We start from the raw sequence: 27,492 nt of genomic DNA, 5'->3' as shown, positions 1-27,492 counted from the left end.
ACATTATAATATCTCTTCAGTGCTGTAATATACCTTCTGTAGAGGCTACTGTTACCGTAGAGACTATGGTCACTACTGACAATGTTCAGGAGCAATGTTTAAAGCAAACAAACCCCAAAACCTTGCTGTGCTAGAGGTCTGGCCAGCATGCTGTCCTGTCTGACGGTGCTTGGTACTAGATGAATGGAGAAAAGAACCATGGTGCGTGTGTAAAATAATTCTCCTCCTGTGTCCCTTTCCACATCTTAACCTGTCCAGAGATGTCCTGCATCAGATTTTGCTACCTACTGTTGAACCCCTCATCCGTGCGTTTGACTTCCAGGATGGGTTATCCTTAAATCAGTTGGGATTAGGGAGAAAGGATCCTAAATTTTCATTTATTGGATAGTTTCCTATATCTTGAACTGAAGGCATAAAGAAATCTTTCTTCATATCTGAAAATCACTTAGGATTTTTTAAGTGTCACTCATCTGCCAGCAGCAGTTCTGTGACCAATTTAGCTGTGCCTGGGAGAGGAGAGGAACAGCTCAGCCTGCGACTGGAGAGCACCCAAGTTAGAGCTTCACTCGGGCTGTGGGGAGGGAGGTCTTCACCAGCGAGTGCGACTTGACTGCTGCCTCCCAAACAGCGTTGGGTGACAGCGGTGGGAAGCGAGACAGAGCTGCTATGTGAAGCTGCAGAGCAATGTCATAGTGTGCTCGGTGACTGGAAGTGCCGGAGAAGGCTTAGCACAGAACAGCTGTGGCAAATGGGTTTTGGCATAAAAAGTGTAGGCAGGAGAGCAAGTGGCATAGACAAAACATCCTGATGGGTTTTGAGGGGTTAGCAAGGGTTAAGGGCAGTACCTTCCTTTAGTGTTACTCAGACACTTAAGAAAATGTGTTGTTTCAAATGTTTTAACAAACTTAATTTTTCATCTCCCTAATGTGGTGGTGCATTTCTTTCCCCACTCTGGGCTGATTTCACGACACCTATGTAGAAAAAAAGGGAATTAATTCAAGTGGTATGGAATACCTTTGTTATATTAGGACCTTGTAGAATAAAGTGTAGCCTTTATCGTCTCTTGGTAACATTTTTTTTCCCTAATCTGTATATTTCTTAATGCGCCTGAGAAAATAAGTGCAATATTTTCTAGCTGTTTTCCCCCATGAGAAATTTGATTAAATCCTGCATATTTTTTGAGCATCACACTTCCGTTGAACTTGTTTAGGGTTCAGTGATGATGAGCCAAATCTAAATATTCCTCCTGTGCTTTTCTTTACCTGAGCTCTCCTGAGACATTGCATCACTCTCACTTTCATGATGTTTGTGTGACTTCACCAGGCTTCAACTGCGAGAAAGATGGGGGTGTGTTGTCTAGTAAATATGTCACTCAGCCCACTGAAGATCTGATTTTGATAGTGACAGGCTGTTAGAGCAAATCATGGCAGTCTTTGAGTGCTTATGTTCTAATTGCTCAACTGGTTTTTCAAGGTCATTCAGGTGAAATCAAGCACTATTGTTTAAGCTGTGATTTTCACTTTCTTTGTACTTTCTGGTACAAATTATATTCTGCTAAGGTGGTGTATGCCTTATTCTCCAGAAAATTAACATTTTAGACAGGGTGAGTTAGTGTGACAGCAGCTTGCAAGAAAAACAGTATTTCCATATATCTTTTCCATTGTAAATAACATTTATAGAAAGAACAGAAAGATTCCGTGCCCCAACCCCCCTTTCCATTATGGTGAAGAGTGCGTGCAGAGAGTCCCATGTTCCTGATCCATGTCAGCCTTCTTTCTGGCACTTATTTTCGTGAAATAGTTTTTTTTAAAACATAAAACTTTGAAAAGGATACTCAGGACTGTAAAAATAAGTTTTCTTTAATTTAAAAAAAAAAAAAAAAAGTTAGGGTTGTCCAGAAGTGACAGCTGTCTAGCTTGTCACTTCTTTAAATCTCTGCACACAGAGTTATATCTGTCAACATATGGCCCAGTAACTAGATCTTGTAAGGTCCTTCTGCCATTCTCCAGTCTCTTTAGTAACATGAAGAATTTAGTTCTATTAGTTAACTTTGTCATCTCGGGCACTTTCTTGCTACAGACTTTAGATAAATGCAGTTTCCTGGATCTCTTTTGAAAGCTTAAAAAATAAATATTTAAAAAAAAATCATTTTCTTCTACTCCTCTAGTAATGGTGAAGCATAAAGCAAGTGTTAACATACTGAAATCATTACTGCAACTGTAACGTCCTTGAGCTTCTTCAGGACTCTTGGCTGAATGTCATCCGCTCTTGGTGCTTTGCTGATTTTTGAGTTGACCATTTGCTCCACACTTTTTTCTAGCAGTGTTTTGCTTTGAAACAGATCCTCTAATGCATCTTCCATAAAGAAGCCTTTCACTGGGAGAATATCTTTAAACTCCTCCATAGTGAACGTGAAGATGTGAAAAATAAATCTGGTGTTTCTAACACGACCTTTGCTTGTTTGAGCATTTTTTTTAATGCATTTATTTGTTTGCTTAGTTTAGACTTGGAGATCCTGACAGGCTACCTACTGCTCCTTGCTCCTCATGTGCCTTGAAAAAGGATTTAGTTGTAGTTTTTATACTTTTTTTCCTCACTTCCTTAAATTATTTGTGAGACTGTCTCGTATTTTTTTTCTCTCTGTCTGTTTTTAGCTTGCTATTGTTTGAGCCCCATTTGGACAACTTCTACAAGATTCTTTTAATGTTTTCTCTAATATGCTATTTAGTCATCTCCTACCCTTGCCTGTCATGTCATTATTCACCCCCACTCAAGTTTTCTTTGTGATTTTTATATTTGCTCTAAGCATCACATGCAATGTCTTAAATCTCATTGCCTACAGACAATTTTTGATTATTCCCTTTAAGTTTCTTCCTATTTCTCTGATTCCTTTCTTTAAATTCCTTGGTGTTTGTTCCTCCTGCAGATATTTAGGTCACCACTAAATTCTGGGGGGTTTACACTAATATTTTTGAACCCAATTCTGCACAGTGCTTAGGATCAAGAGATGCCTTTTCTTTTTTTAGTAGCATGACAACTCATTCCATGAAGCCATCACTCCTGATGTTCAGTATTTTGTCTTGGCATCCTGTGACATTTGGTGGATAACAGAAACCTCCCACTGGTTTTGTTTTTGCTTTTGTAACATTTCTGACTGCCTTCAGCTTGGTCATTCAACATCTGCATGTTTAAATGTGATGGCTCATGCATTTCTTGTTTTCACTGTCTTGAATGTAAAGAAGGTAAATGTACTCCCTTAATGAATAGATAATGTTTTTGGATAAACTTGTCTTTTTTGAATTTTCCCCCCTGAAATTTTTTTTGAACTGCAGATAACAATTTCATTCTAAACTTTCTTACTGGTTTCTTTTTTTCTTGAATGCATATGCATGTCAATAACCAGTGGACCTCCAGTACTGGAGGGTTTCTTTTCTTGGTGAAGACGACTTTCTTTAATTCAGAAGACCTTTTCTTTTTACCACTTTTTGGAAAGTAGCTGAATAAAAATAGGGAACTTGTTCCACATCAGCATTTTTGCTCCCATGATTTTAGATCTGAGATGCTTGACTTGCATGTGAGCATGTTTTCTTAAATACCTACTCTTGAATGTTAGCATAGGGTATGTAAGTGAAGTTGTGTAGCTTCTTATCTGTATCTTTTCTAGCAGTTACTTGAAGATGGTGTTTTATCCTCTACTTTGCCTTGGAAAAATCTGGCTGAAGACAATGACTCTGCAATAATCTCGCTGGCTCTGTAAACTGAGCAGTCGGTAATTCTGTGCCTGTGTAAAACTCAAGGACATTCCTTTGTACTGGAGGAGGCTCCAGTTTGAGTTTCTGGTTTGGTAGCAGGGTAAAAATATTTTCTGAACTCTGTAAATCCAACACACAAGATGTGGAGGTTCCTATGTTAAACAGACTGGTTTTTAATATTTCTAAGACCCCTCTAAAGACCACAATAATGGCAGGCAATAGTAGGTAGAAAACTGGAGAGCAAAAAGAGGTTAGCAAAAACATGTGAAAGGTGGAACAGAGGCATGAGGTAAATTATATCTGAAATTCAAGAGATAAACCAGTGCCCAAGAGGAGGGAAAATAAAGAATAAAATAATTGACTGACTTTATCCCCCCGCCCTTTTTTTTTTTTTTTTTTTTAAATCAAATGCCTTTTCTTCGAGTCATTGTGATCTAGGACTCTTCATTGTCACTGACTTGAATTTGTATGCTGTCTTAACTTTACTCTTGTTTTAGTGTCCTCAAATAATGCTGTATGAAAACACTTGGGGATTGTGAAAGGCACTTCATTGATATCTGGTGTAGTCTCTGTAACACTTGTGGAGAAACAAGGTATAGAAGAGACCTCTGAGAGGTTTCTGTATGAATTATAACCTGGGGCAGGAGGAAGGCTGCTGTGGCGGAATAGCTGAATGCCAGTTGGAGGCTTGCTGTGGAAGAGTCTTCCTGGTTAACACTGCATATTTTTCTAAGCAGTATTGTATTCAACTTTCAAAAGGCAAGAATCTTTGGTAATTGTCTCGATTCACAATAGAAGTTTAAAAGCTAAATGCAAACAATCAAATACAGAAGGAAAAATGTCATTTAGCTTATAACTTGCTTTTTTTCCTGTATCAATTCTTTCATCTCAGAGTTGCTAATAAATCAGCTATAGTGCAAAAGTTTTTAAAATACATAAATTGTAAACTTTTGCATCTGTGAAACTTTTATTACAAAAGAAAAGGGGCTTTCCATCTCTGTAGTCAAACAATCATTCAGGTTTCAAAAGCTGTTTTATCAACCCTCATGCAGGGGAAGGTTTTGTTGTTTAATTTTTTTTAATGCTCTTTTAGCATTAAACCCAACTATTATAACCGATGTACTATTAATTTTTTCCAGGTTTCGCTAAATGGTACACAGTTTACAGACAGTTCTGTTGGATCAGAGTTCACAGGTGTTTCTCAGGTATGTGCAGCCAAATTTTGGGGGTGTATATGATAGCAGAATTATTTGCTAACAGGAGAAGGTATTAAACAGTATTAAACGTACTAGAGAAAACTCTCCAAAGGGATTTCTGTTTGAGATTGGAACTTGGCTAACTGAAGTCAGTTTCTGATGACTTCACTATTCAAGCTTTAAAAAGCAGTGAAAGCTACTATTTCTAAAGTAAAATGTTATTGTTATAATCTTGAAATTGGACATGGATGTAAAAAAAAAAAAAGTGCAGTTTTATGGTAACAAGTTATTCTTGGAAATAAATCTAAATACGTAGCAGAGATGCAGTTATTTCTGTTCCAGCTTGTCCTACTTCCAGCTTTCATTTATGAATGTTACATCCGAACATGTTTCAGAGAGAAAGTGAGACTGGGTGTTTTCTTGCAGAGATGCTTCACACATTTTTTGAAGCTTGACTAGTGGAAAAATATCTTGCTTTTCTCAAAATGTACACTTTGCTCTGATTACACAGAAGACACATACAGATATATATGTGACCTAATTCCAAGCTCATCTAATCCAGGAAGAGTTTATTGCTTGTGTTGAAATGGTCACATGAACAGTCACTGCATTCATCATCTTTTAAATAAATAAGAAACTGCAATTCATAGCTTCATTTTAGTATGACAGAGCCGCAAGGGGAATCTGAGATACTTATGGTCTAGATTTTGTCAAGGTTCTAACTGTCAATTTTGTTAGAAATAAACTGCTCAGAAATGTTCATTCTTAGCAGTTGAGTTGCATTGTGCTGTAGGAACCAAGTGCTTTCATTTGAACTTCATAGTTGTTGTAAATATGGGCCCAACTGGGAGATTGTTAGCGTTTTACTGAGTCTGTGAAGTGGCCAGAATTAAGATTGTTGTTCCTGCTGTGTTTGCCATTGCTTTTTTAATGATTATGATGCAACTTTAAGTAAATTACACACACAAGTCTTAACCTCTAGAAGTATTTGCACCATGGCTGGGATATGTTTGCCACGACCCTTACCTTTGCAAAAGAGTAAGTGTCAGGTTGTCTTAACTTCTGAACTTTTACATTTTTGTCCTCTGCTTTTCCTACTTGTCGCAAGATGGACTGCAGATGATGTTCAGAAGGGTTTACTTGCAATAGCTATAAAGATGTCATCATTCCAACAGAGACTTAATCTGGCTTCAAAAAAATTTTATTTTAACAAGGAAACTTTGAGGGCTAAGGAGATGAGCAGCCATGGCCTCCTGGTTGCAGGTTTTTTAGCCATTAATAAGATCTGTAGTTGAGCGCAGGTCAGCCAAGAGGAATGTCTAACTTGAGGAATCTGTTCATGCTTGTAGAGCCAATAAGGGGATGGTTCCCGCCTTTCAGGAGGCAGAGCGAGTCTTCCCTCCTGAGAATGTTTTCTGAAAACCTGCAGTAGATACCTGGAGAAATTGTGTTCTTTTTCTTGCCTCAGTGCTTAGGTGGGAATTCTTGAAGTGGCATCAGTGAGTAAAGAGATTAGCTGTTCTTACTAAAACTGTTAACTTAAATTTCTCATGAACTTCTGAAGGAGAAGATACTTGTGGAGATAAATTCGGTGTGTCTTTTTTGATGTCTAGAATTCTCAGTTTTTCTTTCCATGTTGCTGAGTCTGTCAGTTTTATAAATGCAAAGAACATGAAAATCAGAGTTTGTAATGCTGTGCTGTTTTTCTTCAGATGTCAGCAATAGGGAATTGATTTGTTGTTGCTGTGAAGACAAGAGAGTTAGTGAATTGTGCTATAGCTTCAACTAGTCCTTTGCCCTAAAGAACTTTTCACCTGTGCTTGTGCAGTTCAGCCCTACAGGATCTTTAAAGCAGTATTTTTATTGGTATTGGGGTGGGAGCAGTATCTAGAGGAATGGTTCAATAACTTATTTAAGTTTTGCCTTTTCTTTGAGAAAGAATTTCACTATTTTGAGGCTTACATAGAAGATCTTGCTAATTAAGGCACAGCTAGTAGCTATAATATAAATGGACAAATCTGATTCCACCGTTACAAGATGTGTTGTTCTATTCATTAATAGAATGGGTTCTGTTTCACTTGTTCTGCTTGATGTGTTTTTGAGTATCAGTCTTGGTGAATAATCAGCATCTCATGGCAGAACCATAACTTCATGCACAGGAGTATCTTTGAAGAGAAACTAAGTTTTGAACTACCTCTGTCCTCATAAGTTACCAAGTCTACTTTATTCAATAGCTGACAGTGGATTTTAAGACCCTACTGATTGTGTTTGTTAAAACTGAATTAAGCTTTTATTTTGTAACAAGCTTAACTGAAAGTATCTTTGTTTCAGTTAGTATTGAAAGAGGAGGTGATGCAGAACTTCAAAGAGCAGTTATTTTCCTTTTATCTCTAAGAATGACAACAGTAAAAGGAATTGTACTATCCCTTTTTTTATTTTACTTTCTAGATTATTGCATCTAGGCTGAACTATTTTAGAGGGGAAGGCTGTAGTCCATGCTCACTAAAAACATTACTTTTTAAATGGGAGTGTATTCATAATCAAAATTGTTTGCCACATGGTTATTAACACTGCTGTGTTTGATCTTGGGACACTCCAAATATTCACCATTTAATGATGACTGTTAAAATATGGTTTGGTTTTTTTTTTTTCAATCTCAGAATAAGTTTTTCTGGTATGTATTCTGTGAATAACCAATTATCTATCAAAACATTTATTTCTAGACACCATTTACCTTTGGCTTGGGCCAAAGGGCACCATATACAACTGGCGAGCATTGTCTTCTTTGTAGAAGTGAACGAAAAGATACTTCGCTTTCAGAGAGCGGAATAAAAAATTCTAGCAAAACAGCACTTTCCACATCTCCAAAAGCAAACAATATGCTGCATCTTCCACTGTGGGTGTGTCCAGACTGTCGACGAACAGTCGAAAAGGAGGAAAGGCATGCTACAATAGAGCAATCTCTTGTGGTAAGTCGAAGTATTTCAGTTCAGTAGACTAAGAAGATATGTTGTTATGATGGGCTGAATGCTACTTAGTGCTTTGGAACCACTTAAGCTGTAAATGCTTAGAAAATGTTTTAGGAGATTTTGAGTTGGTTTTCCTATGAGCTAAGCTGAACAGGCAAGTTGTTCCAAAAATGAGGAATTCTGATTCTGAATTCTAGATTTTTGAGTAGAGCAAGGCTTGGATTTGTTTCTTGCTGGTTTTTTACCCTTTCAGTTTATTGGATCTCATATGTTGTCCTTTTCCCCTTTACTTAAAATTCTGTTTCTTCTACTCTTACCAATGCAACTTTAATCATTATACTTTTTTTCTATTCTATGTCTGCTCATGTGTACTTCCCCCCCTTTGTGAGGTAAACTGTCTGAATTTTCCTTGTTCTTTCAGTGGTGTTCCTGAGTCACTGCACTTGCACTTCCACCTTCCTGCATGTGTCTGAGCTTTACCATCTTTTCTTTCCTGTATTTTTTTAATAAAGAAGCACAACTCTGCGTAGTACGCATGTAACAAATTCTTTGTTGTAGCACTGCAAACACTGATTTAATACATGGTGCTAATATTTCAAGTTGTGATTTTTCTAAATTAGGTATTAAAATATATTTTCAAATGAGAATTCAACCTCACTGAAGAGCTGTGCTCAGTGTAGCAGAAAGATACAAAAAGTTCATTGACAAGTCCAGCAAAACCCCATTAGAAGTAAACTCTGATGCTATACTGCAGAACCAAATCTTCACAACTCATCTGGGAAGCCACACACTTCCAATAATTGGAAGCATCTTCGATTCCAGCTGACATCTCCTTGTAGAGAGCTAACAGACTGTGCACATGCCCATAGGCGCATACAGATTTTTATTTCAGTAAACAAAGTGTGAAGAAAGATTGTCTTTGTGTAGCATATGTTGTTAAACTTATGTTAAAAGCACATTTAACATAGTTTTTTAAGAGTATATCACTTGTATACAACTAGTGTTTACTGATATTCTTGCTATTAACAAGGGTTAGTAAAATTAGTCAAAAGAGATTACATGTAAGGAAATTATACTGGTAGTCTGATGGTAAACACATCCTAGATAGTTCAAAGCACAGCAAGACTGAAGCACATTATTGTTCAGTTGAGTCAAAATTTTCGACATATTTAAGCTCTGTTTAATGAACTAGTAAAGAAAATTAAGTGTCCTACAAGTGCAAGAAAGGCAGGATTTGCTTCCTAAATGTTTTGTTAAGTTGCAGATACTCCAGGTAAAATAAAAATTGACAGTATTTTTCTTTTAATTTGGCAACTGTTTTCTTAGTTAAAGAGGAATTTTTAAAAGCAAACAGCAAAAGGATTTTCTAAGTTGGGAAGCTTGACTTAAAATAGCTACTAAATGGATTAGGTGGCTAGTCAAATTAGAGAAACAAGCTGGGGGAAAAAACCAAAATGAGTTAAAAAAAAAAAATCTGTTATCAGTCACTGCAAGCCAGAGTATAAGTGGTTTGCTATAGATGCTCCTGTATTCAGGTTGCTGTTGCTCTCATTGCTACCTTGGTTTGCCTCAGCACCATCCCCAATAGCTGGTCTTGCTGTTGACAGCAAATGCATGCAGGTTTGTTTTGACCTGTGTCTGCTTCCTGCTCCAGAATCTGGGGTGAAGCACAAAAAAAGCTCTTCAGTCATGTTCCTGACGTGGCAGAGATTTCTGGTGCCACAGAAAGGTGGTGGCAACCTGGGGAGGGTGCAGGAAGGAAGCATGGTATGTACTGGTGCTGGAGCACAGAGAAGGAAGAGAAACTGGAGACCAGAATACCAGCAGCCTTGGGACAGAGGTTTGTGTCATCTGCTACTACTGAGCAGCACTGTACACAGCAGATAGCATCCATTCCCAATGACAGCAACTTTCTAACATCCATTAGTATGAAGTAGTATGTCTGGCTGTTATAAACAAGGAGATTTTATGCTTTTTGCTAGAAGGGATTGTTGAACTTCAAAAGTCAAACATACTGTCAAATAGAGACTGAAGTGATTTACTAGTTTATGATTAATCATGGATGATGCAAGCCTTCCTTTAGCTTAGTTCATTGTTTATGCTGGAGTACATAAAGGTGGTAACTGTAACCAACATGCTCTGGTTATTAGAAATGAAACTATATTTATATCATTGGTTTTCTCAGTCCCTATCTTGCATTTATTATGCTTTTTGAAGGTAAATTCTTTGTGCCTGGTTCAATGTCCTTCCAAGACACATTCAGCACTAAGAATTGCTGCATTACTATTTGCCTACCTATTAACATTTCAGACTTCTACCTTACAAACTGAAGGCTACCTGTGTTTTTTCTTTTCAGAGCCAAGATTTCCTTTTGCACATGCCTCTTGGAAACAGTGGATCACAGCAGGAATCTGTAGGAGGAGGAAGAATAACTGTTGCTGCACAGACGGTGCCTGCTGCAGATCTTAACAATTCCTCACCTTCAGACATAGCATGCAACTGTGAGGCCTGTAATGAGCGCAGGTAAGAACTGAATTCAAACTCAACAGCATGGTGCCCGTAGTCAGACTGTTGGCAGTGTTGTAGCTTATTTGTTGGTGTATGCTTAAACTCTTTAAACAGGTTATCTGACAAGAACAGGAACTTACGGATGGCAGCTTTTATCCAATTTTATACTTTATTTTAGGCATGTACTTTATTTTAGGCATTTTCAGATGTACGTTGTTTTTCCTGAAGATCATCTTCAGAATAGTAGGAATCAATACACCTATGCGATGTACAAATATAGAGTCATTATTTTTGTCATTATTTGCAGAGAAAATTCAGCAGAGCCTGAACGTGAACCTCAGCAGCTTCAAAATTACTGGTCAGAAGTAAGATACATGGTTCGGTGTATATATCGCCAAGCTGGGACCCCTTTGGCAGATGACCAAGACCAATCTTTGGTACCAGATAAAGAAGGAATGAAAGAGCTGGTGGATAGGTACAACATTTTGAAAAATATCTATTAATTGCTAAGAGGATTTTTAAAATTAGTTTTTAAGTAGTTTGGCATATTGCTTTTTAATAGAATGTTATTTACCATCTGTAAGTCTGGTTGCTTGGAATGATTGCCTCTCCACTACAATGAAAAATTCAGAACGGTCGATTCCATTTCATGCAGGATTTTTAAATGCTAGGTTGAATGCATGGGAAGCTATTAAATTAATATGCTGTTTGCAATAGGAATATTAATGTATAATTCTGGAAGGGTCCCAAAATCTTATTCTTCAAAAGACCTTGAGGTGATCATTATTAATAAGACACTGTTTAGTTTGAATTGCCCCACATGAAAATCTTACCTTGTTGAACTAACCTGAGTTATAATAGTGCTTGCATCTTACTGTAGCTGTAGCAGCTAGAAGAGAATTTAAAAAAAAAAAAAAAAAAAGTAATATTGGCTATTGATCACTAGATGAGGCAGATTCCAAGAACTTCCTTCTCATTTCAGAAGTTGAAATTGTAGCTTTTCTAGGTGTGAAGTTAAAGATGTGCTTTATGAGATCCTAAGTTGTGGGTTTTTTCCTTTGGAGAATAGTGTGGCTGTCCTTAAAGTGCTCCAGGAGGTTCATCTCAGTTTCTGTCTAACTAAATATGTGGTCAAGGAATAGTTGCTCTCCTTGGTTCTGTACATACTTGATATACTAAGGCCTGACTAGTCTGACAAACTGTAGTTCTTTTGTGGAGTTTCTAGTTGAAGCTAAATTCTAGCAAGGTAAGGAAACTTTTGAAAGATTGTAGTCATCTAGCATTGCTCTTTACATAACTATACTACTGAATCAGCCTTAATAGATAATTAAATAAGCTTATTGCACTTCTGTTATGTCAAAACTGAGTGTTTGGTTTTGAATATGAGTTGTGTAAATGTAGAGTAATATAGTATGTCTCCCTATTAGTCACAGTTTATTTAAGTGATCAAAACATGCAACATAGGTTTTGAAAGCAAAGATGCTTAAATGTTGCATAGTGTGTAGGTAATTAAAAGTGAATCACAGCTAAAATGGTGGTTGATTTTTATGCAGTTTCTCTTTAATGGAAAAATTTTGGAAATTGGAACAAATACTGTGTACCTTTCTTATGTACTTATGAGCTTTGATTTCTCTAGAACTGTTTTTCACTTTTGAGAGAGATTATTAAAATACAAAGGCAAAAACGGTATCTCAAAGAAGGAAACCTTAAATGTCAATATGATTGTTTTTCAGTCGAGTTCCTTATTGTCTCCAAAGTATGAAATAAAATTAGGATATTGTGTTTGAGCAGACACCAGTGTGTCCAGTCCATGATGCTAATGTCATGCAAAATTTTTTAACAAAGCTAGTCAATGTAGGTATTGAAAGAGTAAAACCAAAACAAACAAAGCCAAACAAACTAAAAACCCCCGAACAAACCATGTAGGTAGCATGCCAAAGATCATGCTGTGGCCAAGTAAATCTATGTTTAAAAGGCAGAAATTCCTGATTCCATGCTCAGCTCTGTTAGACACAGGTGGCAAGAAACAGACTGTCTGGTGGTCTTGCTTGAAAATAAGTAGTGGTGCCAGGTACTGTCCCTATTGTATGTTGGGGCACTTTATGGCAAAGTGATAGTACTCTATTTTGTGAGTGATGAGGGAAGAGCAGGTAGTAGACAGCAGCACACTTATTCATCTAACTCTTAAGTACTTCTCTAATCCCTTTCTTCTTCCCTACCTCCCTGTGCTGTAAAAAACCTGAGGCAAATGCTTAAACTCCATGCACAGGACTTTAAATAGTACGATTTCAGTCTGAAGTGCTTCAAAGCAGCCATCGTGTTCAGTTTTTTTCTGTGTGAGGTGGTTCAAACCCATGTCTTGCTTGCAGGAGAGTATCAGACCTAGCCAGCTGTATGCTGTCCTTAGCAGGAAGCCCTGAGCCTCTTTGAAGCTGTGTGTTACAGTGACAAGTCTTGCAGGTATAGAGTGGCTGAATAGAGTGCATGCAGGGCAACATCATTCTGGAGCTTCAGTGTCAGTGTGCTTCTGTGGGACAGATGAGTCCCAAATTCTGGTGCCTGTTCTAGGTTAAACAAACAAACAAACAAACAAACCACCAGTCACTTGTAATGATTGCAGTTAGGTGCTACCACACTAGAGTGCCCTAAGTCGTGTTCCTTGAAGGATGTTCTTTGTGGCCCTGTGAATCCCACAACTCTGCTATGCAGTGGGCACAGCTTTAATAAAAGGTGCAAAAAATGTTCTTGTACGGAAGATCCACAACTTGGGGTAAGAAACTCTCAATGAAGGCAAGACGAGTTTCATGGCTGAGTGTCTTAAAAGCTTGGTAATTGTATGAAATGCCTTCTTTCAGTTCAGCTCAACAGCAGAAGGGTCCCCCAAAGCAGTCACGAAGTCCAGTCTGGTTGGTATGTGTTTAGGTATGTTCTGGCTGCCTTAACAGGTCAAGCTCCTTCAATGGCTTGAAGTAAATGCCTGTCCTTCTACAGGATATTAATCAGGCCTAGGTCTGGCTGTTCCAGCTGGGACACTTATTAGATCTGTATGTAAGAACATGGAGAAGTTGTGAAGAAGCTTGTCTGAAGAGTATGTCTGTAGGGCTGTATGCAAATTGAGTAAAGTTTTTTTTTAGCTCACAAGTTGAAGTGCAATACTGAGGTCCTAAATTAATTTGTTCCTCAGGTGTGCAAGCATCCTAGTCCTAAAGCTACACAGGAGCTCAGTTCCACAGTGTAAAAGTAGGGAACTGGGCTGTGTTCTCCCAGATTTGAGGTAGTTCTGTAAACCCTAGCCATTGTTTCTTTTTGATGACGATGATGGTAACTGGTAAATATTTTTAGGAAAGTGAAAATTGTTTATTACATGCATATTTTTTTTTGTCAAAAATATTCTAAAAATACAGGCTTTGTGAAAGAGATCCATATCAGCTTTACCAACGGTTGGAACAGCAAGCTAGAGAATATGTGCTTGAAATGAAGGTTCGTCTGCTCAGACACTTGTCACTGGGATCTAAAGTTGCATCAACATTAGCAATACAAGGGCCACCACAGGCACATCAGTTCATCTCACTCCTACTTGAGGAATACAGTGCACTCTGTCAGGCAGCATGTACAATCAGCGCCTTTCTAGTTACTCTGGTAAGACTGAAAAAATAACCTATATGCTTCTACTTGCTAGGGGTAATGCTAGCAGAGCTGTTCTAGGCTTTTTCAGGTATCTTCTGTAGTTTGTAAGATGTAAGGTTTTTTGTGTATGCATGCTTGGAGACAGGGAGATTCTGCAAACACAAATTTAATTCTTCAGAAACGTAGATGAGGCATCTCTTACCGCGAATTGATGAAATTATCTTTTGTTTGTGAAGAAAAAGGCAGGATGCTGTTTGTGGCACTTTTTCTGAAACTAATCTTTAAGCAGATCTACAAAATTTTAGATAATGCCTTTGAAAATGTGTGAAACACTTCTCTGTTAATCTTTAATGGTCTCTTGACAACCATGTTTAAAGGACACAAACTCTTATGTGGAGCACTAACTTAGATTGTTTCAATGTTCAATTATTCTTTTCCCTTATAAGCAAGAATGGCTACTTGAAAAGATGATCTCCTTACTCGGAATTAATCTGCTATGTTATTATTTGTAAAGTTCTTGTTCTTTCTTAAATGCTTGTTTTGTCAACTGATTGTGATGTTAGACTTGGGATTATATTGTCAGGTAGAAAATAAGCAATAGTCTTAAAAATCTCTTCTTGAGTAACTGTCCATCCTGACTGACTAATACGGTAAACAAACTCTGTAATTCTACTTGTTTAAGGGCTGAGAAGGTTATTAATCCTGTTTTGTTAATAATTCTTTCCTGTACATCCCTTGTTAATGTCCTTATCCTGTTCATCCCTTTTCTTGTGTAAACTTTGCGCAAGCAAAAAAAACAAGAAGTGGATAAACTGGTAGATTTGGGGTTTATTGCCAGTTAGCTGAAAGTGACTGTCTAGGTATATAGAGAGGAAAAGAATAGGCAGTAACAAGACTATGATGGCCACAGGGGAGAAGGATATAAAATGGAGGGGAAGCAGAGTGTCATTAGTGAGGTAGGACTGTTAGTAAAATTGAATTGGTAAAGCAGGAAGATGTTTTCTATTAAGAAACTTGAGCATATCTGATGCTTTCTTCTGTTGTCAGTGCTTTGTATTTGCTATTGTCTGTATTGTCTTCCTCAGCTTTATCACTTAGATACAGGTGTGAGGTCACTGCTGTCTCCTGTTTATTGGCTGCTTTTAATAGTCATTAAGTCTCTAACAAGGTGCTTGAGAGAACATTGCTCTTCGGGTTGATTTGCATTGGAATTTAGAAATTTGTTCAGCTGAAAAGCAGATGGATTACAGTACAAATGTTAGTTTTCTCAAAGTAAATCTGCCAATAACGAACACATTAGTACCAGAAAATAATATTTTAATATTTTTTCCCCTGGTTATTATTGTGAACTAGTAGTCATGAAAACTTAGCAGGTATGAGATATTGAGATAATGGCCGTGAAGAGACAGAAGATGCTTGAACTCCCTAATCTACCCCTTTTCTGACAAAATTCAAAGTAAAATAAAATTCCTATTCTCTTAAAAAACAAAGCATAAGAAAAAACAAAGTATCCCAGATTTTTCTTGTCCTTTTCCTTCTGCAGCCCAGTAAGTACTAAAAACTTCTTTCTACTAAGCTGTGACATTCAGAAACTGAAATCTGAGAATGTAGGATACTGTCTCTTCTCGTACATTTCTTAGATTTATTAAATAACCTTTTTATTAAATGGAGTAGTATGTCACAGCTTTCAGTACAGGTAGTAGAGTCACTAGTCTTTTCAGTGTGCATGGTTGGTTTTTCTCAAGATACCAGTGCGCTATGGAAGAAGGAATCTTTCCAGCTGAAATATGTAAAAGGCAGTCAAGATCTCTAAACTTAGAGCAGCCTTCCTTTTAAAGGTAAAACCTTAGCATGCTGTAAAAAGGCATATAATGCCTTGAACCTCCACCTGTGAGGAGCTAATTTCTCATTGAAATTATGAACAGTTGTCTTTCCTTTCAAAGGAATCCAGCTAACTAGTGAAGTTCAAGAGCAGGAACTAAAGCCTTGTGCCCCACCAGGGAATGACAGATTTTACTGAGAGCAAGCTGGAAAGACTGTGGTCAGTACAGAAGAGCTCTCAAGTACGCAGACTAGAAAGGAAAACTTACGTGGTATTTCTTTGTGAGAAATATCGTACTCTGCACAATCTGATATAACAAATTTTGAAGATAACTGTTGACTGTTTTGTTCACAGAATAATATGGAAATTGCTTAGGAAATCAACCTTTCTCAGTGTTGACCCTTGAGAAATTATTAGCAATTTATAGAAATTTTAAGTGTTTTGAAGACATAATATTCAAAGTGAAAGGGTACATGTGTCTTGTGCAACTCGGGCCGGGGGGGGCGAAGAACAAACACCACCCACCCTTCTTAAATAATAATAAAACTCCAAACGATTCTTTTTTTGAATACTGATAGTCTCGTGTTTAGGTCTGATATAAATATGTATTTGTTTTTTAACCCACTATGCTTAACAAAACTGAAATTCCAGAGTATTCTGGTATTTCTGGGTACTTGAGGTTATAGTGCATAGGGCTTGCTTGCTGATCTAATAGCCAGAATGCTTGCATTTAATTTTGCTGTGTGGGGGAGTCCTGCTGTAGAAAACCAGCATACTGCAGGCTGTATGTGGGAAAACTTACTGACTTGAAAAAATAGTATAGTTGTCTTTGATTCTTATGTTTTGATAATAATAGATTTAAGTTTTAGGCCTTGAAATTACATACAATTGTGTATTAACCTCAAATAGAAAAACATTCTGCTTACTAGAGAAGCTAGCTGTTGGTCTCTTGTCTATTTAGAAAACTTCATTTTTTGAAGCTGTACTTGGAGAGAACTGTTCACTTGATTTATGTCAGTTTTGAATAAAGATTATAGCTTGCCATCATATATGTGCCTGTTACTAGATAAGTTCAAAGAACTGAAAAATAATCAGAGATAGACAATTGTTTGACAAGAAAACCTTGAGAGCAACTGGTTCAGGTCATAAAATACATCTTTCAGTGCAGAAATGAATGGAAGCATTCAACAGCATAGTCTGATTTTTCTTTTTTTTTTTTTTTTTTTTTCTTCCTCTTCCATGACAACTTAGAAAAACAAGGAATGAAGCTATGGTTATTTAAGTCATTAAAGAATTAGTTACAGTCTGAGTTTCTGGATATTAAAACTGAGTAAGATCTGAGCTGGATAATCAAGCCTGTAGGTTGGAAACTAGATTTTTAAAAAAATTCTTGCCTTGGACAGAAATTCCACCCCCACTCCCCCCACGCCCCAGCCCCTAGCCCTGCCTTATTTCTGGTTGTTGTTTTTGTTACAGGAAAATGAACATTTGAAGAAATTTCAGGTGACATGGGAATTGCACAATAAACATCTGTTTGAAAATTTGGTATTTTCTGAGCCACTCTTGCAGAATAGCTTGCCAACGTTGGTGTCGCAGCTAAGGTAGAGTTTAAATTTTCTTTTGTAATTTAAAGGAGAAATGAAAACCCGTGTTTGCAACCACAGCGTTTAAAAAAAAAAAAACAACCAACAAAAAAACCTCTCTGCTGCTTCTACAATTTCATAGGTAAAAATCCTTGTTGATCTGTCTTGAAAACAGTATTGTTGATTGAGCAGGCTGCTGTCATAACTTGCTTGTCAGAAGAATTACTACCCTAATCTGCTTGCTTGTAAGTTACCTAGTAAAATGACAGCATCCTATGAAAATGCTGATGGTGTGACTGAATAGTACTGTTTTCACTTGTCATTAGGTGTTGCTACTGTCTTTACAGCTCTACAACTGAATTAAAGCCTCAATACCTTCATGCTTCCCACAGTGCACAAATAACTTAATTTGGCATTTTAAGCAGTCTTTTCACTGGCAAAAGCAAAAGAAACAAAACCCCTTGCTATATGCTTGTAGGTCTGATGGCATATCGTGTTTCCTGGGGCTTTAGAATGTATATTTTGTTGGCAAGGCTGCTCTGCTTGTGATTTGTGTACCTGCAAAGTGTTTGGGTTTTTTAGGGAAGAGGTATTAATTCATAGAAATTTTATTCTTTTTCCTATGTCCGAACATTTTTAAAGTACAGTCGTGGATGGTTCGTGTTGACCTCTCAATCTCGTTTCTGATGAAGAGACTTTTATGCTCTGTGTACATGTTTTTTAAAGGTATTGTCTTGGGTATTTTTTCATGGTACAAGAGCAGTTTGATTAAGTCTGTCACAGGAGATGTTGCTCACAGTGAATAAAGAAATTTCTAATGAGTTGTCCTTCTGCTAGTAGATACTAGAAAGGAAAGCAAGAAAAGGGAAGAAAGCTTAATTGTCACCAGGCTCAGCAAGAAGTCCAAGGTCTTTCAGAATAACTTGTCTAATTGGTTTACATGAAACTGGGTTGGTACTGAAAGCCTTTTTTTTTTTTTTTCTTCTTTCCTTTTTTTTCTTTTTCCTCTCCAGACAGGTAATTCTGTTCCTATATTCAATAGCATGTTGTGCAGTCACATAGTTTTCCAGTGATCCGTGTTTGACTTCCCAGTACCACTGATACTGTATCCCTCAGTCATCTCCATGCTTTCTGACAAGGCTTCTCTGCATCTCTTCCTCCACCAGTCCTGGCTATATGAAGACTGTTTGCATTGCCTCAATCTGCAGAGCTGAGAATGGTCTTAGTGAAGCTTATGGTCATTTCTTAACAAAAGCATTGGATTGTTTTCATTTACCTGTTGTTCTCAAGTGCTACTGCAATTCAAGTCTGAGCAACAGAAGGCGTTTCTCTGCAGAACTTCACTGTAGTGACAGCTAAGTTCAAGGCTTGAATACGATGAAGTCAGAATCTCTTCCTGCAGGAATTTCTTTTCCAATACATCTGTGCTCGCTAGATGGCTTTAAGGGTGTTTCACAAAAACTATGGTTTTGCCTAGATTGATTCACATGAGCTTTTTTTTGAAAGGAGAGGTTCGGCACAAGCTTCCTGTTCCATGGTTTCTAGTTTATATAGTGTATGTCTTGTTTTTCTTCGGTAAACATAGATTATGCCTGTTTTCATGGACTCCCAGGATTTTACTGCTGAGTTCTTTGGGTCTTGAAGTAAGAGAATTATGTAGCCTTCCCTGAGAAATTTTTCTGGAGGGTAATCTGCCTTACAGTGGGAATTGGTGGAGGAATGTTCCAATCAGAGAAGCCTCACATGGAGAAGCAGGGATGAGCCTAGTCCCCTGATCATTTGGTCAGGAGAGAATCATTTATTTGCATGCATTAGAGAAGGTGTTGCCAGTCTCTTTACAAAAGAGCATTGGCCTCATTGTTTTCTCTTCCTGAAGAAGAAATCAGCTTCACTTAGATTTTGGGAGTTCACCCTTATTTCAATCACTAAATCTTTTTTATATCTCTGGCTTTTTCAAAATATATAGTTGGTGTGCTGTGATTCGTTCCACGGATGCTTATCAGATGTCAGACTAGAAAAGATGTTCACTTAGAGAGGTTTAAACATAGCAGTCTTGTGGGGTTGAAGGTTACTAGCTGATACAAGATCAACTGTGTCAGTGTTTCACAGGACTGGTCATCTACTCAGGGTAAACTATCAGGGTCTTAATGTGTTGTATCTTGTTCTGCTACCTAGTCAACATCTCTGGTTTGTCTAGGAGGCACACTCAGTTATACAATCTGCAGACCAGCTGTAAGAGCTGTCCATATGCTTATCAAGAGCTAATTAATCAGCAGGGCTTCTAGATCAGACACAGCATTTCATAAGGCTGTATCTTCATAATCAGTATTTAAGGAAATCCAGTCCTTTCATAGGTGACTGAGTAGCAATTCCTGATGAAGGTTGTCTATATTAAAGGTTTCTTAGAGGTTAAATACCTTTCTTGGGTTTAGATGCTTTGGATTACATGCAACCACTGATACGCCTCCTACATTCAATGGGCTGCTTTATTGGTGTTTGGTAATGAAGTAATAACTGATACTTGGGGCTTTTCTGTCCTCTTTGCTTTCCCTGTACGGGATGGGGCAATGTTCAGGGTGTATGTACAGCTTCAGTTAAATGCTGTTGGACAAAAAATTCTGGGTTCCTGATCAAGATACAGGCATACAGTAGGATTTATGTCAACACGTATGCCTTGGAAGATTCGGTTATTGTAAAGTAAGCAATTCTTGTTAAATTTTATGTATGTGTGATGTTTTCATTACCTTATTTTGCTGCAGTCCAGGAATATATTCCACCTCTGTTTACAGGACTGAAATACTACCTAGATTGTTGCTTTATACTTGCCTTGAGGGGGTGAAAGTGTATTTACTAGTAGCATGTTAACCTCTAATCAAAAGTCACAATAAAAACTGAAAGTGTAAATGCTGTTGCATTGGTAATCTAAATTTTTAAAAATTAAGTTCTTTTGCTTCTAGCTTGAGAGCGTATTTTATAAAGATTTTATGCACAACTAGTGTTTGAAAGAATAGTACTATTCAGCAGCAGTTAGGAGAACAGATTCTTGACTTATGTACAGTAGGGATCAGAATTTCACGTAACTGCGTAATACCAGAAACACAAGTTTCAAGAAGAGTAGTGAATTGTGATCTATAACAGGAATTGACAGCGTTTGCACTGATAGTGAGGAAGTGTTGTATCCTAAAGTCCCCATATCCCTTTAAACTGCTTTTTGTACTCTACCAAGCAGAATGTGCAGAATTGCTTACGCACCCTTCTAAAATGGTTGTGTTGCAGGTTCCAGGCAAAAACAACAAAATAAAACAAACTTGAATTTATTGGCAAAGTCATGCTAAGAGCTGTGACTTAATGCTTACTGAGTTATCTGTTTGCTCAGCTCTTCATTATACTTAATTGCCATGTGAAAATTAAGGGCCCAGTTCTTTGCCAGGTGATGGGCGTGCAGGACTATGTAGTTCTTGGGTTGTGTTAGCATCCTGTTGCAATGGAAATCTCTAACAAACCTCCCTGAAATGCTGGAACTGGGCTTAAATATCAAGTTTTGAGGTGCTTGAATTTTGGTTTTTGCCACTGGCTTTGACTTGCCACACAACCTCTGTGCCTAATTAACTACCAGCCAGTTTCCCCTTAATTACTGAGTAGAAGAAATGTTGAAAAGCTTCAGTTTGTGTCGATTTACAGGTCATTACAATTCAGTGTGCTTTAAACGCACATTATTGAATAGAATTTTGTCTTTTTATTTATTTCTGAAGTCAAGATTTTGGGAGTTTGCTTATTTGCTTAAGAATCGTTGTGATGATGCAGTCTAATAGTTTTTTTTTTAAAGGAATTTGCTGTACAAAAACGTAGTAGTAGAAAGGGAAGTAAATCTGTCTCCTGTTTCTGGGGCTCCTTACAGAGGCAGTCATCAGTGTACGGCATAACCACGTTTTGGACTTGATGCTGCTCAAGTGATAGTACATAACTGCATGCAACCAAATTATCTCACTTGCCTCATCCTACAGCACTTTTCCCAGCTGGAACTCCAACTCGTCTAGTAATCTTTTTAGCATTGATCATGAGAGTTCTGATTAACAAGCTCTGGCTTTATTTTTACTATATATCTCTTCAGTAAATAGTCAACATGTATATTTAGTCCATAGAATTTGGAAGGATAAATATATCAAGCAACAAAATTTGAATAAATACGGCTCAGTAGGTTTGACATCTGGTTGCTCGTGGGAAAGAGGCTCTAGAAATGTTGCACTTCCCACATTCTTGCTATTGTTGGTTACAGAACATTGGAACAAGCAGTTGTTGGATATTTTTTGGAAAATGACTAAAAATACTAAACTTTGGGATACAAGCAGCTATGTGGGCCTAGGTGTATCAATAACTGCACTTTAACAACGCTTTTTTGGCTGGCAGAACTTAAGTGTGATTTTTTTTTTTCTTTTTTTTTTCTCCAGTGAAATGTCTCTTCTATAACAAGTGCTATTTGAATTTTTAGGCTTGGAACAACACACGATTCCTGTAGTGAAGATATGTATAGTACCTTGCTACAAAGGTATCATCAGCTGGAACAGGAAATGGGTCAAGTTGCTGAAGCATGGCTTGAATGCCAGAAAAGAATAGATGACTATGTTGATGAACAGGTAAGAATCATGTAAACAGTCTCAAGACTGATTATGTAGGGAGCAGCCCATGCAAGACTGTGCCTCCAGTGAAGACTTTCTTTGGTATTTTAATCCAGATCTTTGAAGCAACAAAAAGTAACTTTTTTCATTGATGTCAGTCTTTCAGAATAGGAAAGAACACTAACATACAAATATGTAATGGCGATTGTACAGAAACATCTTCAAATTATTGAAGCAGATTGTTGTGCCATTGTTTAGAGATGGTCTTTGAACATTTTTTAATTACTTTAGCCTGTAAATTACCCATAGCACAGTAACCTGAAACTTCCATTTGTAGATGTCACTAGGAAAAAGAAAAAAAGAAAAAACCCACCCCATAAAACCCGCTAAGTTTCTAAAATAATAATTGCACTAAATGAAATTAAAAACTGTTGCATGTTGCATAGTGTGATGACCTTTGTACAGCTGTCAAAATCAGAACTCCAGAGTCTCACTATAGAAATATTTGAGACCTCTAAAGTTATCCTTTTTTTATTAAGTATATGTTCTGATAGCTGATTCTTCTGAGGTCGTTCTACATTTCAGAAAATAATCACTTTGCTGTACTGACTCCTACATTGTCAAGAGCTTAACTTTCAGAAAAATAGCTGTTTATTTTGCAAGTGGTTGTTTATACTTTCCCAAAATTGCTCGTGTGCTTTTTCTCTCATGTTTAAAGAACTTGAATTTTTTTAAAACGGCTCAGGATAAGGCTTTGGATACTGTTTAGTTCAATCTTAAGTATACTACAAGAAAGAATATGTCTTGAAATAACTGAAAATACAGAATTTTATAGAACTTTTCTTGTATTTTGAAGTTTTATGAGCATTAGGAATATGGAGATCCAATTTGAGATTTAGTAATGCTATGTTACTCCCATAGATAACAAACATTTTAAAGTCTTACAGTACACTGTAACTGTCCTTCAGAAGCTGTTTCCTGTGATGAAGATTTAAGTGAACTTTACCACTAATTCCATTACTTTCAAGATGGAGACAGGAGATAACTAATTTTATTTTTAGAGATTGTTCTATATTTGGGGTCTGTATCTGTAAGCTGTCAGTTACGAAGTTTTCTCTTGGTCTGGCTGCTTTTATGCAACTAAATATTTGATTGCAGCTCAGTAAAATTTCATCATCTCACATTTTGTGCTACTAGAAGCCATTTTCCTCATGGTGTCAGGGTATCGTGGCTGTCTGATACTGCCTCCCCAGTAAGAAACAAAGCCCAATTCACTTCTCATTATTCACTTACTTTTCCAAAAGATGGAATTTCTGTGGAGACACATTCATATCAGGCTTCTGACTGGTTGATCTGCACCACTTCAAAATCAACTCTTAACTGATTTTCCTGTATTTCTCTGTATCTAGTGACCATGCAATTGCCACAAGTACTGTCTTACAGCATTTTTTTATCTGCCTAGTGAAGTCTGTATCCTGATGCAAACAGAAACCCTTCTCCCATTTGGGGAAACTTAGTATGATGACTTCTTATTTCCTAATGACCAAAAAAACCTCCAAGGGGTATGTGTAGGGGAAACAATTCTAAAACTTAAATGATCAAATTTTAAAGGAGATATTGGTATTTATATGTAGAAAGAACATTTTCACAATTGTGCCTTAAACCCCATGTTGGTGATAACCTGTGGTTATACTCTTTTGATCAAAAATACATCATTCAGTATGACCATCTTACCTGAATTTGCAGTGATATTTTTGTCAACAAGGTAGAAATCAGAAAGCCTGGCTACTATGGAAACTGTGGATCTTAACAGTGAATGCATGTTTATTATTTGCTGCCTCTTGGCTTATCAAAATTGTGAGGTTTTATTGCTAGTATATCAAAGGTTAGAATGCAGACCATCACAGAGGACTTATGAATGGTCCTCATTTATCTACTGTGGAACTATATGCAAAATTTTAGACAGGGCATCAGCAGAGGTAATTAATGGACCCTCCCACTATGTTATGTTATGTTACTTGTTCTTGGGAAAAAAAGTGAATAGCTTTTGCAAGCAATAGAAATATGCTTTATTTTTTTCTTTAAGGCTGTGTAGGACAGCTGTGTCATGCACAGACATGTAACTTAATACCACGTGTGTATGCTGTAATAAAACTTAGAATAAGGATTCGTTCATATCAGCACTGATATTCATCACATGTTAAAATCTGAGGAAGGTGTTTAGGGTATCTGGAAAACAGGAGAGCTTAAATTTGGTAAGAAAAACAGGATCTGGAGGTACAGGCTGCATAGATTTAGACTACGTTTAACTCAGGGGCTCCTAAATATATCTGGATCATTTCCATAAGTAATGGCTAGATAGTCATACGTACTTTGTGTGAAAGTGTTACCTTTTTTTTACTGCTGGCTCCCACAGAAGAAAGGAATAAAGGAATGCCTTTGCCCAGCTCCACAAGAGCCCAGGGAGAGCTTCTTGCTTGTCTCTCCATATTCGTATGTGACTTTTTTTTTTTTTTTTTACAGTTCTGGTCAACTTAATAGAAAAAACAGTATTGTACATGCATAATTGTTTTTTATCTTTATGGTGGCTGTATAAATAATTTAAACACTATTTTTCAGTGCTGAGAGTTTGTGATAAGAGGAATTATTTTATTATTTCTAGTGAAACAGGCTAGGAACATAGATTAGATTCACAGGTGGCATTTGGGATGCTCAAATGTTCTATTCACATGTGATACAGAGTTTAAAATTTGGAAGCAAGTAACCTGTGATGTATGTATGAATGTCAGAGTTCTCACAGGTGATCTAGTGGTATGTGTCAGTTCTGACCAAAATGCTGGCTTTGTTTTCATGATGAAATGTATTTCAGAATGGAAAAATACTTGTTCACCTGTGTGTCTTTACCATGTCTCCATCTGATGGATCTCAAATACTTCTTAGTGTCAAATAAACAGGGAGGAAGGAAGAGGGTGGTAGTGGACCTCTCTTCTCCATTGGACAGCAGTGGTACCATATTCATTGCAGATGTGCAAGGTTGAAGTGTAAATTTTCTTTTCTGATAGCATTTGAATTTATCTTCCACTCCCTAGCAGAATTCTTAGGCATGAATCATGTGGTTTGTATTGCAGCTGCTTTGCTCTGCTGAAATAAATATTCATTGGGGAAAAGAAAGAGGGGAGAGAAGTGATTTCCTATTATTTATGGAATTAATAACTTAAGATACTTGCAGACATGGGGTATTGGAAAGGCTGTGAAGTTGGAAGTAGGAAAATTTTAGCTTCAGCCGCTGTTCCCATTAATACTCAAGAGTACCAAGACTTAAACCATGCTGCTTTCTTTGACAGTTTCTTGGCAGGCTTGAGTAGGCAGCTCCCAGTTAATGCACTGGCTGTTTTAAACGTCATTCTTTGGCATTGAAGTCTTCTCTTATAATGTATAGTGAATGTAGGTGCCTGTCTCTGATGGTGAGGATTCAGCTAGGTGGCAGGGCACCTAAACCGGTTAGTGTTGCTGTGTTTAAATATAGCTCAAGGGTTCTCAGAAGCTGATAGTATAGCCAGGATGAAACTTCCAATGTTGTTGGCCCTAGGCTCTGCAGTACCTTTTAGTGTGTCTAAGAAATGGTACCAATGGTTCAAGAACATTCCATGCATGCTCTTTTTTTAAAAAAACACACATGCACATGATAAACTCATTTTTTTGGTGTTAATGTAACCTCACTGGAGCAAGGGAAATCAAAATCCACAGTAGTAATTAGAATTGCGTGATGCTGATTGTTTCAGAAATTCATTAGGCAGAACTGTACCACTTAATACTGTTTCAAATCCCCAGCTTAGAATTTCATTTTCCCAAGTTAAATAATGATAATAGCAATAATACACTTAGGTTAATAGTAAGACTTTAAACTTTTGATCAAGAATGAATTTCTGGAGGCATGCTTTTGAAGGAAAAAAAAAAAAAGATTGCTAGTGGTATAACCTACTGGACTTTGCTCACTAACATATCTTTCTGAAGCAATTTGTTACATTCTATAAGGTGGTAGATATTTTTATTAATTTGGTAAATCAAAAAAAAGAACTGTAAAAGATAACCTAGATAGTTGTTTTTCCTCGCTAATGAAGTAGTGCTCTTAAAATGTTGTAATGTGCAACAGGAGAAGCTTTGTTCTTGCATTTTGCTGTGTTAAAATTCATGGAAGCTTTTGTGTTATGTCAGAATGAATTTATTTACTAAATCAGAAAAATATCATTTATGTACAAAAAGTTACAGGCTCTGTACATTTATGGTGATGTGATTCAGGGACGAGTAATTGTATAAAATATTTTTCTAGCCTTAGGTAAATCATGGGCATGAAATACATTGAGGAATAAAAGTGGTAAATAGTGCTAGTCTAGGTTACTACTTCTAATTTTTTTTGACTCTTTGACTGGGTGGTTAGTTCCACATGTGGTACATCAGAGTTTGCACTTCAGCCTGTGTTAAGGCCTTGCTGAAAGTCCTGTATCTCTAGATTATAATGAATTTTAGTGGATCTGAGATGTTGAGGATTTAATGCCAATCACATTTTATTGAAAATGCTATGAAAATACTTAATGAAAAGAAATATTAACGTAAGGAATAACAGTGGAATAATCTGACTGAAAAATAGTGTAAATGAATATAAAATCTTATGTTTAACTGACTAAAATCAAATGATTAGCAAATAAAATACACTTCATATTGACTTTCAAAATAGTATAGACAGGCTAGGTTTAACGAAACTGATAGACCAATTGACAACAGCCTAGGTTTTCTATGATTAAATCAATGAGTTTTCCTTAAATTCTGTTTTAGATGGCAATGAAAACAAAACAACGCATGCTAAAGGAAGACTGGGAATTTTTTAAACAGAGGCGTTTTATTGAAGAGCAGGTAGGATTTTTTTTTTATACCATACTAAGTTACACTAATGCTTCGTGTATATTTGTACGATGCAAACATATGAGTGTAGTATATTGTACTAGTTCTATGTGATCTGATTCTGCAACTATGCCAGGCATGAAATTTGGTCAGCTAAAATAGAGAAAAGCAAGATTCAAGAAGCGTATGTAATAGTATGTCATCTCAGTTACTACAAGGTAAAAACTTAAGCACCACAGTCTTAGGATTGAATACCAGGTGTTAAAGTTCTTTACACAATAAAAGGGGAATTTTTGATGCCTTAGAGTGGGATCCAAAACAGCCAATACATTGAGTGTGGAGCTGCCTTGATGTACATGGTAGGGAATATTGTGTTCAAGAGTTTAACAAATTCACTTGTGTGTGCAGAGCTGGGGAGTGTGAGCCACGGTAGCAGGGCAGATGACTGAATCTGTTAGAATTCTGGAGATGGCTCCTACATGTGTTTTGTGGGGAAAAGGCTGAGCAGAACTACTTGCCT

The 27,492-nt window shown here is 37.0% G+C and overlaps 1 protein-coding gene across 3 annotated transcripts in view; it reads left to right on the top strand.

Annotated features, from left to right (window-relative positions):
* The window catches only part of FAM193A (family with sequence similarity 193 member A), an 81,673-nt gene that overhangs the window by 28,236 nt on the left and 25,945 nt on the right, over nucleotides 1-27,492 (top strand). For 2 of the 3 annotated variants that reach the window (XM_052780635.1, XM_052780637.1), the window contains exons 2-9: nucleotides 4,892-4,957; nucleotides 7,672-7,917; nucleotides 10,274-10,440; nucleotides 10,733-10,900; nucleotides 13,830-14,064; nucleotides 17,351-17,475; nucleotides 21,947-22,091; nucleotides 26,907-26,984. In XM_052780635.1, the coding sequence (XP_052636595.1) occupies nucleotides 4,892-4,957; nucleotides 7,672-7,917; nucleotides 10,274-10,440; nucleotides 10,733-10,900; nucleotides 13,830-14,064; nucleotides 17,351-17,475; nucleotides 21,947-22,091; nucleotides 26,907-26,984 (1,230 nt within the window). The remainder of the gene's footprint in view (nucleotides 1-4,891; nucleotides 4,958-7,671; nucleotides 7,918-10,273; nucleotides 10,441-10,732; nucleotides 10,901-13,829; nucleotides 14,065-17,350; nucleotides 17,476-21,946; nucleotides 22,092-26,906; nucleotides 26,985-27,492) is intronic. The other variant, XM_052780636.1, reaches the window with a different exon arrangement.

Source organism: Harpia harpyja, chromosome 2 (genome assembly GCF_026419915.1).
Source record: "Harpia harpyja isolate bHarHar1 chromosome 2, bHarHar1 primary haplotype, whole genome shotgun sequence".
NCBI lineage: Eukaryota > Metazoa > Chordata > Aves > Accipitriformes > Accipitridae > Harpia > Harpia harpyja.
Note: the sequence above shows the minus strand (reverse complement) of the source record. Positions and strands in the feature narration are given on the sequence as shown.